The sequence below is a fragment of the Cervus elaphus genome, chromosome 1 (genome assembly GCF_910594005.1).
Source record: "Cervus elaphus chromosome 1, mCerEla1.1, whole genome shotgun sequence".
NCBI classification, from domain to species: Eukaryota; Metazoa; Chordata; class Mammalia; order Artiodactyla; family Cervidae; genus Cervus; species Cervus elaphus.
Window position 1 is genome coordinate 47245989 of NC_057815.1, and position 13258 is coordinate 47259246.

At 45.0% G+C, this 13258-nt stretch overlaps 1 protein-coding gene across 1 annotated transcript in view; it reads right to left on the reverse strand.

Annotated features, from left to right (window-relative positions):
- The window catches only part of LOC122693727 (CXADR like membrane protein), a 98682-nt gene that overhangs the window by 13760 nt on the left and 71664 nt on the right, over positions 1-13258 (reverse strand). The window contains exon 2 of the mRNA XM_043901479.1: positions 6800-6957. Coding sequence (XP_043757414.1) covers positions 6800-6957 — 158 coding nt within the window. The remainder of the gene's footprint in view (positions 1-6799; positions 6958-13258) is intronic.

Genomic DNA, 13258 nt, shown 5'->3' on the forward strand with positions numbered 1-13258 from the left:
TACAGGAGAGCTAATTCTCATTCTCATTCCAGTAGAGGCTGTCTCCCCACCCCTGCTTGAAAACTTCCACCCCCACCCCACACTTACCCCCTAGGGAGGGGTCTCCTGAACACTGCTTTCAAGCTGAGGAACATTCTGGAAAGTACAGGAACTGCATGATTTCCATCAAAGGTCCGGTATTTACTCCCAGGCAGAGGTTTTATCTTGAATGCCTACATTCTTTTCCACAGAAGCTGCAAGCCATGGGGAGGGGCAGAGGGCTTTAACTCTGGTTCAGATCTGAACTCTGAAATCCATCTTGGGCAAAGCCTTCACTGTTGAAAGTCTGAAAGGTTTAGAATCCAAGTTTTCTAGAGATGGAGGTCTAATTTTCCTCATGCATTAAAAGAACTATTGTAACAATCCTTACCTTACCGACCTCCCAGGCTTATAACAAGATTTAAATTTAAAAGACAGCTTTTGGGCAAGGACACAGTTCTTTCTGGCGATGATCATTTAGATTTATAGCACAAATTTGGCTTCCCTGGTGGCTCAGATGGTAAAGAATCTACCGGCAATGCAGGAGACACAGGTTCGATCCCTGGGTCAGGAAGATCCCCTGGAGAAGGAAATGGCAACCCACTCCAGTATTCTTGCCTGGGAAACCCCATGGACAGAGGAGCCTGGTGGGCTATAGTCCATGGGTCGCAAGAGTTGGATACAACTCAGCGACTAACCCACCAGTGGTTAAGAATCTGCCTGCCAATGCAGGGGACATGGGTTCAATCCCCAGTCCAGGAAGATTCCTCACGTCTGGGAGCAACTAAACCTGAGTGCCACAACTACTAAGCCTGGGCTCTAGAGCCCAAGTGCTGCAACTACTGAAGTCTGTGCACCTAAAGCCTGTGATCCACAACAAAGAAGCCACCGCAATGAGAAGCCCATGCGTCACAACAAAGAGTAACCCCCAGTCACCTCAACTAGAGAAAGCCTGCGTGCAGCCATGAAGACCCAGCGTAACCAAAAGTTAAAAAGAAAAAAAAATCTGATTGCTTATGATCCACTACTGAGTCCTAATGTGAAAAGATGCTATACCAGGGACAGTGATGGAGAGAGTTGGCTGGGAAGTCAGTAGTCTTCTGTATTCAAAAGGGAGCTTCTCCACTTGCTGCGTGCCTTGGTTCAGCTAATGAACTTTGCTAATCCCTCAGGTCCTCAATGGTGACAGGGGGACAAGCTACTTCACAGGATTTTGGGGGGAATGAGATAGTAAGCCCTCATGATCACTTTTATTAGATGGATCCAGGCATCTAGGAAGCCCCTAAGGTTTCCAAGTTGTTCAGCCCGTGCATTCTATTCATTTGTATAGGGAAGCTCCCCTGGCTAAAAACCTCCACTGGTTCCCTCACCTGTGGTCTATATCAAGCTGTGGTCCACAGCTTGACCCTCTGAATGTGGCCCCTAAGGCCAGTGCAGCCTGGACCACATCTCAGCTTTGGCCCCTGCCCTCGGATCTCTGAATAGCCTAATCCCCAAACTCGAGTCCTGTGATTCTGAACAGTGTCCTCTGATGTGTCTTTGTCTTGGATCATAAAGTTTCCTCCTTCTGAAATGCCTTTCCTTTTATTTTCATCTAAACACCACCTCTACAGGTCTCAAGATCAAGCATGAGGGTCACCTTCTGTGTATACGAGCTTTTCTTGTGTATCACTTTTCCCTCCCTCTCCCCTAGTTCCTGTCATATATATATATATATATATGACATATAGGCTTCCCCAGTGGCTCAGCAGTAAAGAATCCACCTGCCAATGCAGGAGCCACAGGAGACTCGGGTTCGATCCCTGGGTCAGGAAGATCCCCTGGAGGAGAGTATGGCAACCCAATCCAGTGTTCTTGCCTGGAGAATCTCAGGGACTGAGGAGCCTGGCGGGCTATAGTCCATAGGGTCACAAAGAGTCAGACATGACTGAAGTGACTGAACACAAATATATATTTGACCACACCCTGCAGCATATGGGATCTTCCACACCGGGGCTTGAACCCATGCCCCCTGCAGTGGGAGCATTGATTTTTAACCACTGGACTACTGGGGAAGTTCCTGTCCTAATAGTAAATGAAGAAAAAAGAGATAACTACAGGTAAATATTTAACATCTTTGGAAAGCAGAGTGTATACAACTTCAAAATAATCTTAATATAATTAAATGAGCCTTATTTAATATGAGAATTTCAAAACACTTTTGACAGGGTTGGGGTTCAGCTACAGCCTTGCAATTTGGCTTTCTTTTTTCAGACATACAGTGAATATCAGATGCTTGTGTGCCTCTCTGTTTTATTTTGTTTTTAATTCTAAGGAACATGGTGCTGAGACTAAGCCAAGGGTCAATAGGAGTGTGATGGGGGAACAGTGAATATAAATCTAACCCTTCTGCAAACAGATTAAATATATGAATTGCAGCTGTTGTGGGACTGTGTCTCATGACATTCCTGGTGTCCTGCTCCGGATGTGTTTTTAGTGAGACAAGGCAGGACAATTTGTTAGGACTCAGATGGAACAGATGGATCAGCTCAACCTTCTGGCAGTTGCTCTGCTGCTCCAGGTCCAACGTAGCAGTTGTGAAACTGCCCTGAAGGAGATGGAGGTAAGTCCCTCTCTCCGTATTTTAGATCAAGATTTTTCTTGCTCAAAGCCAAAGAGAAAGGGGAAAGGGTGAAAGAGTGGCCAAGATAGTTGGCATGGGAGATTGAGCATCTCTGTCCTAATTTTTCCATCTGAAAAAATACAGGGGAAAAGTGTGTGTTGTGAGCTCCTGACTCTTCTTCTGAGCACTCTTACTTTGGAAATTCAACCAAGTTTCCATCCTAGAACCATGAGGAATGCTCCAGAATCCTAGTGACCCTACTGTCTAGGCTGAAATTCAAATATTCCTGAGGCTGCCTACCCACCCCTAAATGTTTCCTGCATATCTGAGAGTCCTAGACAAGAGGGATGCAACGTTTCTGCTCAGATGAAAGTGCAAAGCTGACCTTGGGATCTAGGTCATTGGCTAGCCTATTTTTAAGCACCTCATCCAGGTCTTCCATGGCAGTTCAGTGGTTAGGACTTTGAGCTTCCACTGTAGGGGGTACGGGTTTGATCCCTCATTGGGGAACTAGGATCCCATAAGCTGAGAGGCATAATGGGAAGAAAAGAAAAACAAGCAACACATCTGTTCCAGCCCTTCCTGTATTTTCTTTCTCAGTTCCCCTCACTCTCATTCCCAATACCCTGGTAATTAACCAGCTCAGGAAGCTTCACCCATTGCTTGGCATCCCAGCCACCCACAATTGTACTTTAAGCCCTTATTGTATAGCTAGAAACTATTCAACTAATCTTGATACTTCTACTTGAATGTGCCTCACAGAGTGCCAGAATGCTTGCTCTAAGATGCAAAGATGCCCTTTTCACTCTGAAAATCCTTCAAGAACACCATGACATTATAAGAAAAATTCTCAGCTCCCTGGTATGGTAGACAAGACCTTTCAGTTTCTGGTCCTGCAACCCCACAAGCTGAAACTTGCGCTCTAACTGCATCAGCCGCTTAGAAGTTCCCAGAATGGCCCCGCCTGTGTCTTTGCTCTCGTGATTTCCTGAGGGCAGTGCCTTCTATAAACATGCAAATCAACTGTGCCTTCTTACCAGAAGCGCACCTCGACCTCTCCCCAAGGACGCTCAGCCAGTGGCTCCTCCTCTGCTTTCCTCTAGAACATTCTGCTTATCTCAGTTTTGATACGTATCTCTTCAAGTAGCTCCTTCATGAGAGAGTGTGTGTGTATATTGGAAATCCAATATTTATTAAATTTAACTAAATCGATTTTATAAAATACTGATTTATTTACTTGGCTGCTTCAGGTTCTTAGTTTCAGCATGCAGCATTTCTTCAGTTGTGGCACTGGGGATCTTTAGTTGCAGCAAGTGGGATCTAGTTCCCTGACCAGGAATGGAACCCAGGACCCTTGCCTTGGGAGGGCAGAGTCTTAGCCACTGGACCAACAGGGAAGTCCCAACTAAATTGATTTTTAATCTTTCAGAACTTGCAATAGCGCCAAGCTTTTTCCAGCATCAGGGTCTTTGCATAATTAATCTGCTGGAATAATTTTTCTCCCCATATTTTCCATATTTCCTATATAGCAGCACTAACTTTCTAATTTCTAATTATTTATGAAGATAACACAGCTAGTGGTTAATAGTCTAGGTACCAATATCAGAGTGTCCAATTTCAAAAATGGGTGACTTTAAGCAATTTTCTCACTTTGTGTGTGTACATGCCTCAGTTCCTTATCTGCAAAATGGTACCAATAATCCCGGTTATGAGCAGTAAGTGAAATGAGACAATATGTGCTAAACAGATTTGTGCCTGGCCTGCAGCTGGTATTTATTGTTCTGTACTTAAAATTTTTTTAAAAATTATTAAATGTTGTTTTACTTTGAGCTCCTAGAAGGCCGAGATTCTGATTTTTTCTTCACTGCTATACCCCAGTGCCTACCATGGCATACAGTAAGTTCAAAATAAATTCATGCCATCTGGACTTCCCTGGTGGTTCAGAGGTTAAGATTTCAGGCTCCCAGTGCAGGAGGCATGGGTTCAACCCTTGGTTGAGGAACTAAGATCCCTCATGCCAAATGGTTTGGAAAAAAAAAAAAAATCATGCCATCTGAATGAGTGAATAAATGGCAATCCTTTCTTTAGAGCATTCACTGAAGATAAGTAGGGAATGGTGCCTGCTTATTAGGGTGAGGACAGAAGCTGTATCAGTGACCTTCTTTATTTTATTTAGTTTTTGGCTGCACCCCATGACATTTTAGTTCCTGGACCAGGGATTGAACCTGAAACCCCTGCATTGGAAGGGGGAGTCTTAACCATTGGACCAGCAGGCAAGTCCTTCAGTGGCCTTTTTAAATCAATCCTTATATTCACCTGGCTATAAAACCAAGTAACTTTTTTTTTCTTTAGTTTAAATGAAACCACTTGGGTGAAAGTTAGACAATAATGTCATTCTTGAATTTTTATTAGAGGAACATGGGCACTTAATTTACTTCGTTCAGAACTGAGAGTATCAGGTCTAGGATTGATTATGAAACTCTTGGAATAAACACGCTCAGGTTAAGGTGACCTTGCTCGGGAGAGAACAGACTGTCTTGGGATGGTGCGCTAGGAGAAGAGAATGACAAGCAGTATCAAAATAACAAGGTGATGTAGGCAGCTCTGTAAGCAAGTTCAATTTCAACTGTGATCTTGAATTTTATTTTCAGCGAAAACCTTAGCTTCCCTCTGCATAAACCACCTTATGAAATTAGTAGCATAGACATCAGAGAGGAAAGGACAACTTTATCCTTTTTAGTAGGGAAAGAAGTGAAGTTCTGAAAAAGAAGGAAAGTCTACAATCAGCTCTGTAGGATGTAGTTTGTTTTTTTAACCACAAAACTTTCAACAAAAAGTCAATGGGGGGAAGGGTGGAGAGAGGAATAGTTAGGGGGTTGGGGATGGGCATGTACACCCTGTTATGTTTAAAATAGTTAACCAACAAGGACCTACTGCTTAGCACAGGGAACTCTGCTCGATAGTCTGAAACAGCCTAACTGGGAAAAGAATTTGAAAAAGAATAGATACATGTGTATGGATAACTGAATCACTTCATTGTACACCTGAATCTAACACATTATTGTTAATCAACTGTACTCCAATATAATATAAAAGTTTAAAAAACTATAAATAAATAAAACACTTGTGTAAAAAAAATACAACAAAATAAAAGCCAGCCTATGATGTTGGGGGAAAAAAAAAACTCAATGGGTAAAGGCTGTTAATTCAGTCTCTGGATTGGGAAGGTCCCCTGGCGTAGGTAATGGCAACCCACTTCATGGACAGAGGATTCTGGTGGGGTTCAGTCCAATGGGGTCACAAAGAATTAGATACAACTGAGCGTGCACAAACACGCACAAAGGCTACTGAAGACTAGTTAAGCCAGAAAACCTAGGTTGAGCCAAGGTACAGTGGTTGAGTGCAGCCAAAGCAGAAAGGTTGGTAACAGTAGGTTACCTAGCTCTCATTCTCTGATCAATGTCATGCCAGGAGGTCATCAGGAGCAGAGTGTGACAAATCTGTTTATATCGCCAGTTCTGTTCAGTGGCTCAGTCGTGTCCGACTCTTTGCAGCCAAATGGACTGCAGCATGCCAGGCCTCCCTGTCCATCACCAGCTCCCAGAGCTTATTCAAACTCATGTCCATTGAGTCAGTGATGCCATCCAACCATCTTATCCTCTGTCATCCCCTTCTCCTGCTTTCACTCTTTCCTAGCATCAGGGTCTTTTCAAATGAGTCAGTTCTTCGCATCAGGTGGCCAAAGTATTGGAGTTTCAGCTTCGGCATCAGTCCTTCCAATGAATATTTAGGACTGATTTCCTTCAGGATGGACTGGTTGGATCTCCTTGCTGTCCAATGGACTCTGAAGAGTCTTCCAGGTGTGGTTCTGGCCCACTAGACTAGGCGATCAAGCTACCGCATCCTCGTCCCTCTCATAGGAAAGATGCCACTAGTGTAGATTCCCTCCTTGGTAAAATGATAGATTCTTGTAGTTCTTGCTTTCCCCCAAACAAAATCTCATCCTCACAACCCAGTACCCTTTCTTGTTGTAGTATTGTATCTAGAGTCTTCCAACTCTAAATCAGATGAAAAAGCAATTCTAGAAGTTTCTTACCCAGTGAGAAAGATGCAGAAATAAGGCAAGGCATGGGAGGACAAGGGAAAACGAGGCGAGACTCCAGTCAGACACACACTCACCACTTTCTGATTCCCTTCGTGATCGGTGAGCAGCCATTCGATATCCAGGGTGTCTTTTTCTGGGAGCCCCAGTTGATGATGACAGGGCAGAGTGACCTTCTCCTCTGCCACTTTCTTGATCTCAGTGTGGGTCCCCAAGGTTCCAACGTAGTAGGAAACTGGAAGAGGAAAAGCTCCAATGAGTTGTGCAGAAACGGGATGACAGTGTGCAGGAAACAAATACTACAACAAATACTGGATGTTTCTGTGGGCAAGAGGCACGTCAAGGTGTTGGAGGAACCCTGGTCCAGAAGTACTGGTAGTCCCTGGTCTCACACTGACTCCTCCATTAACTGAATTCATCATATCTTCCATACCTCCCCCCCAAATTTCACTCCTGCTAATGATCACCTTTCTTACCCTCCAGGGTTTTTAGAAACAATGAAATCACTCAGGTCAAAAACATCTTTGTTTTTTGACCTTTCTCTCTCCTACTAGCAAAGGCTTCTGAAAGAACGGAAACTAACAAGGAGGACAGGGTTAGCCTCCTCCCAGCACAGGCGGGATACGGTTCACTCCTCAGAGCCATCTTGAAGTCCGGCCGCCCTCACAGAACTCTCGGTAAGTGCAGCCGTGCCTCCAGGAACAAGTGGGCTCTTGTGGCAACCCCTGCTCCCTTAAGGGACACACAGTCTCCTACTCCCCCAGCTTCCATCTTCATTCTCCATAGTTTCATATCACATGGCTGCAAAATAGGAAGCAGCACTTTCTACCCAAAGCAAAATTCCAAGTTACCACATTTGGATCCTGTCCCTTCATCTGTCCAATATTCCTTTGGCCAATAGGAATTCAGTTCTACTTTCTTTAACTTTCGTCTTTTTCCAGAAATGATATTGTGTCAGCAGCTTAATTTTGTAATGTTTTTTGGCTGTGTGGCTTGTGGGATCTCAGTTCCCTGACCAGGAATGGAACCAAGGCCCCCAGCAGTGCAAGTGTGGATTCCGAACCACTAGATCACCAGGAATCCCATCAACTTGCCCAGTATCACACAGCTAGGAAGTGTCAGCGCAGGGCTCCACCCAGATCTGTCTCCCTGCAAAGCGCACCCTGACAGCCATGCTAAATTACTCATACCCTTGATTTTATGTGGCTTCCTGAGGGTCTGGTTCTCCCATTTGCCTCTAAGCACCTTGAGATTAAGTTCCATTATCACTGCATGCCTAGAGCACTTAGTCAGGGTCTCACATACTGCAGGTGCTCAATAAATACGTATTGGATGGATTTGAATCTAACCCATGCACTGATTTAACCAATGATCAAACTGAGGTCTGGGGATAAAGGAGTTGGCCCAAGGTCCTACAACTCATTTAGTGGCAGAACTAACCCATATAAAACCCATCCTCCTTCAGTTCCCATAAAGCAGAGCCGGTTTGCCCTATACTAAGCTAAGCTTCTATGGAGGAGCTCTGGTTTACATCTCTGATCACTTTCCACTGGAAAGGACAGTGTTCAGATGAAGCACCCCTGGCAAAGCTAGAGAACCCAGCACCAATTCGGTGCATACAGTAGGCACTCACTATATATTGAATAAATAAATGCAAAGAATCAGCTAGGAAAGTTGCCAATTTGAGCCACTAGAGGGAATCAGAGGCTCAGATTTGGTTGATGTCCTCAAAGGAAAGGAGCACAGTGGTGGGTGGTGTGCTTTGCCAGATCACCAAGTTCTATTTATACCACACCCAGAATTAACACAGCAGTGCAGGGCCAGGCCACTCTGTGAATCACAAATGGTTTTACCAAGGCAAGGAGCCTCAGGATCAGGGTGCATGCACCTCTAGTCTTCTCTGAACCTCAGGTCCCTAGAATCCCTGCAGAGTTCTCAGGTACTTGTGTGCTTTTTACCTCAAACTCCTGAAGTCTATGTGCCTGGGCTCTCCTTACAACCTCCAGGCTTGGCAGTGCTCATGGGGGCTGCTGAACATGTGTCTGCTCCCTGGCAGGTGAGCAAGAAGGGGCAATTTAACCCCCAGGGGCCAGCCTTGGGTTCCCTGGGCACTGTAGGGTTCACTTTGATTGAGAAAGACCTTGCTGCTGCTGCTTAGTCATTTAGTCATGTCCAACTCTTTGCAACTCATGGACCATAGCCCACCAGGCTCCTCTGTCCATGGGATTTCCCAGGCAAGAATACTGGAGTGGGTTGCCATTTCCTTCTCCAAGGGATCTTCCTAACCCAGGGATCAAACTCGAGTCTCCTGCTTGGCAGGTAAATTCTTTACCACTGAGTCACCTGGGAAGCCAGAGGAAGACTTGTTGTTGTTCAGTCGCTAAGTTGTGTCTGACTCTTTGTGACCCCATGGACTGCAGCCCACCAGGCTTCTCTGTTCTTCCCCATCTCCCAAACTCATGTCCATTGAGTCAGTGATGCCAAGCAACCATCTCATCCATTGTTGTCCCCGTCTCCTCCTGCCCTCAACCTTTCCCAGCATCAGGGTCTTTTCCAATGAGTTGGCTCTTCGCATCAAATGGCCAAAGTATTGGAGCTTCAGTTTCAGCATCAGTCTTTCCAATGAGTATTCAGGGTTGATTTCTTTTAGGATTGACTGGTTTGATCTCCTTGCAGCTGAAGGGACTCTCAAGAGTCTTCTCCAGCACAATTGGAAAACATCAATTCTTTGGGGCTCAGCCTTCCTTATGGTCCAACTCTCACATCTGTACATGACTACTGGAAAAACCATAGCTTTGACTGTACAGACTTTTGTCAGTAAAGTGATGTCTCCGCTTTTTAATATTCTGTCTATGTTTGTCATAAAACATGCATAGTTGAAGTCTTTCTAAGAATATTATGTCCAAAGAACTGGCATTGTTTTGGTGGTCAAATAGATGCCTTGGATGACCCTTTCATGGAGGCTTACTTAGTTCAAATAAGTGAGACCTATAGTTTTCTTGCAGTGACTTTCCCTCACATATTGAGGCCCAATTTCTTGATCAGACTGTCAGTTCGAGCAGATGTGGCAGGATCAAGAACCCTGGCTGAGTTTTTTAAGATGGCTCCCTCCCCTAAGGCCACTGGTAACCTATCTTGCTTTTATGGATGCAAAAAGACAAATGGCCCAGGGTAACTTTTTCAAAAAATACACTTATTTCTATTTATTTATTTATTTTAATGGGCTTCCCAGGTGGTGCAGTGGTAAATAATCCACTGCCAATGCAAGAGATGCAAGAGACATGGGTTAAGAACCCTGCCATTTTCCTGGTTTTCCTGTTGGGAAAATCCCTTGGAGTAGGAAATGGCAACTCACTCCGGTATTCTTGCCTGGAGAATCCCATGGACAGAGGAGCCTGGTGGGCTACAGTAAAGCAGTCACAAAGAGTTGGACACGACTGAGCACAGCGCACAATTTATTTGGCTGTGCTGGGTCTTAGTTGTGGCCTTTGAACTCTTAGTTGTGGCATGTGGGATCTGGTTTCCTGACCAGGGATCAAACCAAGGCCCCCTGCATTGGGAGGGCAGAGTCTTAGCCACTGTTCCACCAAAGAAGTCCGCCCAGGGTAACTTTTAATAGAAACTAGGACCTGCATATAAAATATCTTATTTCTCTCTTATTTCCCTAGCAGAGAATTTTCTACTTCTCAAATATTTACTGAATGCCTATGAGGCACAAGCTGCCCAGGGTCTGCATGCTATTCCCTCCAAAGAACGGATCCTCTAGCGCTGCCGTCATTAACTCTGACACCCCACGTTCCCCTAGGCCCTCTAGGAGAGGCCATGGTGCCTTCTGGGTCCTGTTTTAGAACTGAGTTGTTGATGATCAGGCTGTGCAGACAAAGTGTTTACAAGTAACATAGACAGCCACAGCAGTTACTATCTGAAGCCAAGTGCAGGAGCTGCGTCATTGCCACTATTTAATGTACAGTGGGGCACCCGTGAAGGGCGATGGAGGGGTGCAAGCACCCGCCTTCCACTCAGTGGTCACACTCTTTTCAATGGATCTGTTCAATTTCCTAAGCGGGAGGAAAGTTTCCTTGTGTTTTGCTTTACAGGGAATATTCAAGAAGGCCTCAGGAAAACCAAAATCATCAAATGTCATTCAGAAAAATAAAAAGGATGCTGGAAATTTTATTTTTTAAAATAATTTATTTTTGGCTGTGCTGAGTCTTCACTGCTTCGCTCAGGCTTTCTCTAGTTGTGAAGAGAAATGGGGGCTGCTCTAGTTGTGGTACGTGGGCTTCTCACTGCTGTGGCTTCTGTTGTTTCAGAGCACGGACTCAGTCTCTGTGTGGACTTCAGTAGTTGTGGCTCATGGGCTTAGCTCGTCCTTGGTATCTGGAATCTTCCCTTCATTGGCAGGCGTATTCTTATCCACTGTGCCACCAGGGAAGTCCGGATTTTGGAAATTTTAAACTTCTCTTATAGATCAAGAAATCAAGGCTTGGAGAAGAGTGATTCACCCAAAGGCCTTCCAATTTCTAGACTAATACATAGGTAAAATTCTGTAGGTGCAGGGGGGTGTGTGTGTATGCGCGCGCAGGAATGTACCTTCCAGACTGTTTCTGGAACACTGTATGCAGTTCAAGATATAATAGAAGGACCATGAGTTTGGAGTCAGATAGATGTGGTGTGGACTAAATTTGCTCTAAGACCAATTAATTCCCTGACTGCTCTGAGTCTTTTCTCTGTGAAATGAGTATAAAAACATCAATCATGAGAGACGATTGTAAGGATTATTAAGCTGTAGATAAAGTGTCTGACACTGGCACAGGATATACAAGTACATACTCAACAAATGGTCATTATTAAGAGTTGTACACACCGTACGAAAGACAAGGAAAACGAGAAAAACATGCTAAGGAGGTGAAGCAGAACTGTGAGGAGTTTGAAAGCCATTTTGCTAGACAACTTAATGTTTGGCCATATTTGTTCAATCTCTCTCCATACATATGTATGTATATGTACAGATGGGCTTCCCAGGTGGCGCTAGTGGTAAAGAACCCGGCTGCCAATGCAGGGGATGCTGGAGACAAGGGTCGGGAATATCCCCTGGAGAAGGAAATGGCAACCCCCTCCAGTATTCTTGCCTGGAGAATCCCATGGACAGAGGAGCCTGGTGGGTTACAGTCCATAGCATCTCAAAGAGTAGGACACGACTGAAGTGACTTAGCACGCACGCACACTAGTCTTTATTTTTTTGGTGGAGGGGAGGGGGGTGCTTCCCTGGTGGCTCAGATGGTGAATAATCTGCCTGCAATGCAGGAGACCCGGGATTTGATATATATATACAGATATATTTTGTCACATATTTTTGCTGCTATATTTCAACATCAAGATCACACCCAGGAAATGTAACCACATTGCATGATTACTGGAAGATCAATCATTTCGGACAAGAGTGGTTAAGGAAGACTCAGAGGAGTAAGTGGGACTAAACTAGTTCTGGAGACAGACAGGTTTTTCCTGCAGACCCGAGGGAAGGCGGAGAGCGCCCCTGGAGCAGCTGCAAAGCAGCAGAGGCAGCCCCTCCCCCGCCACATCAGCCCCTCGGGCGCCCTGGCTGTAAACCAGGGGAGTTTTCTATTTTGCCTTCCCAGCCCCCTACTAGCCTGACCCCAGAATCTCTCCAGCCAACGGCCTTTATGAGGTCTTTGGAAAAGGAAAACCACATTCACTCTGAACTGCTAAATGATTCATTTCGCTGTCTTCTCAGAGACAAACGTATATTTGATATTTAGAAAAAGACTGGAGCTGAAGGAACACAGCTGTGGTTATCAGTGGAATTTCAGGCATCTGGGAACCAGTGTGGTGCCTTGTTATCTTTTCCCCCAAGGAGGTGAATATTTGTTCCTGAAATCCTAAAATGAATGGCCTGGGTGCAAGGACCAAGGTGGCAGCCTTGGCTTCAGTGGTGGTGGCGGCGGTGGGTCGGAGGAGGCAGGGGGTGTATAGAGCTTCCTCCTGATTTCCAATCTGAGGGTTGGTTTTAGAGGAGGTGAAGGAAGGGAAAAGCGGGGAGAAAGATGGAATAAAGGAGGAGGAGGGGGAGGGGGAGAGTGGGAGAGAGGAGGAGGAGAGGAGGGGGAGGGAGGAAGAAGAAAGGGAGGGAGGGAAGGGAGAGGGGAGGAAGGGAGTCAGATTAGACAAAGAGGAGAAGAGAGGGGGAAAAGGGAGAGACGCTGATAGAAGATAGTTGAAGAAGTTTCCAGACTAAACACAGGCTGATTAAAAACTATCAACTCAGCTCCCTTCCCCTCTGTGAAAAACTGTCTCAACATGTACTTCATGTGTATTTAACCACATTAAAAAATCATAAGGTGCTCTTCACCTATCAGGTAGAAAAGAGATACAAAAGATGGCAACAGTTTCTCCTCCCTCCTCAAACCATTTGAAAGCTAGTGATTAATAATACTTTACATTTATTTAGCAATTAACACTTAACTCAGCCTATTCAAATGCATTTTTTCATGTGAGCCCTAGGAGCACCTGAA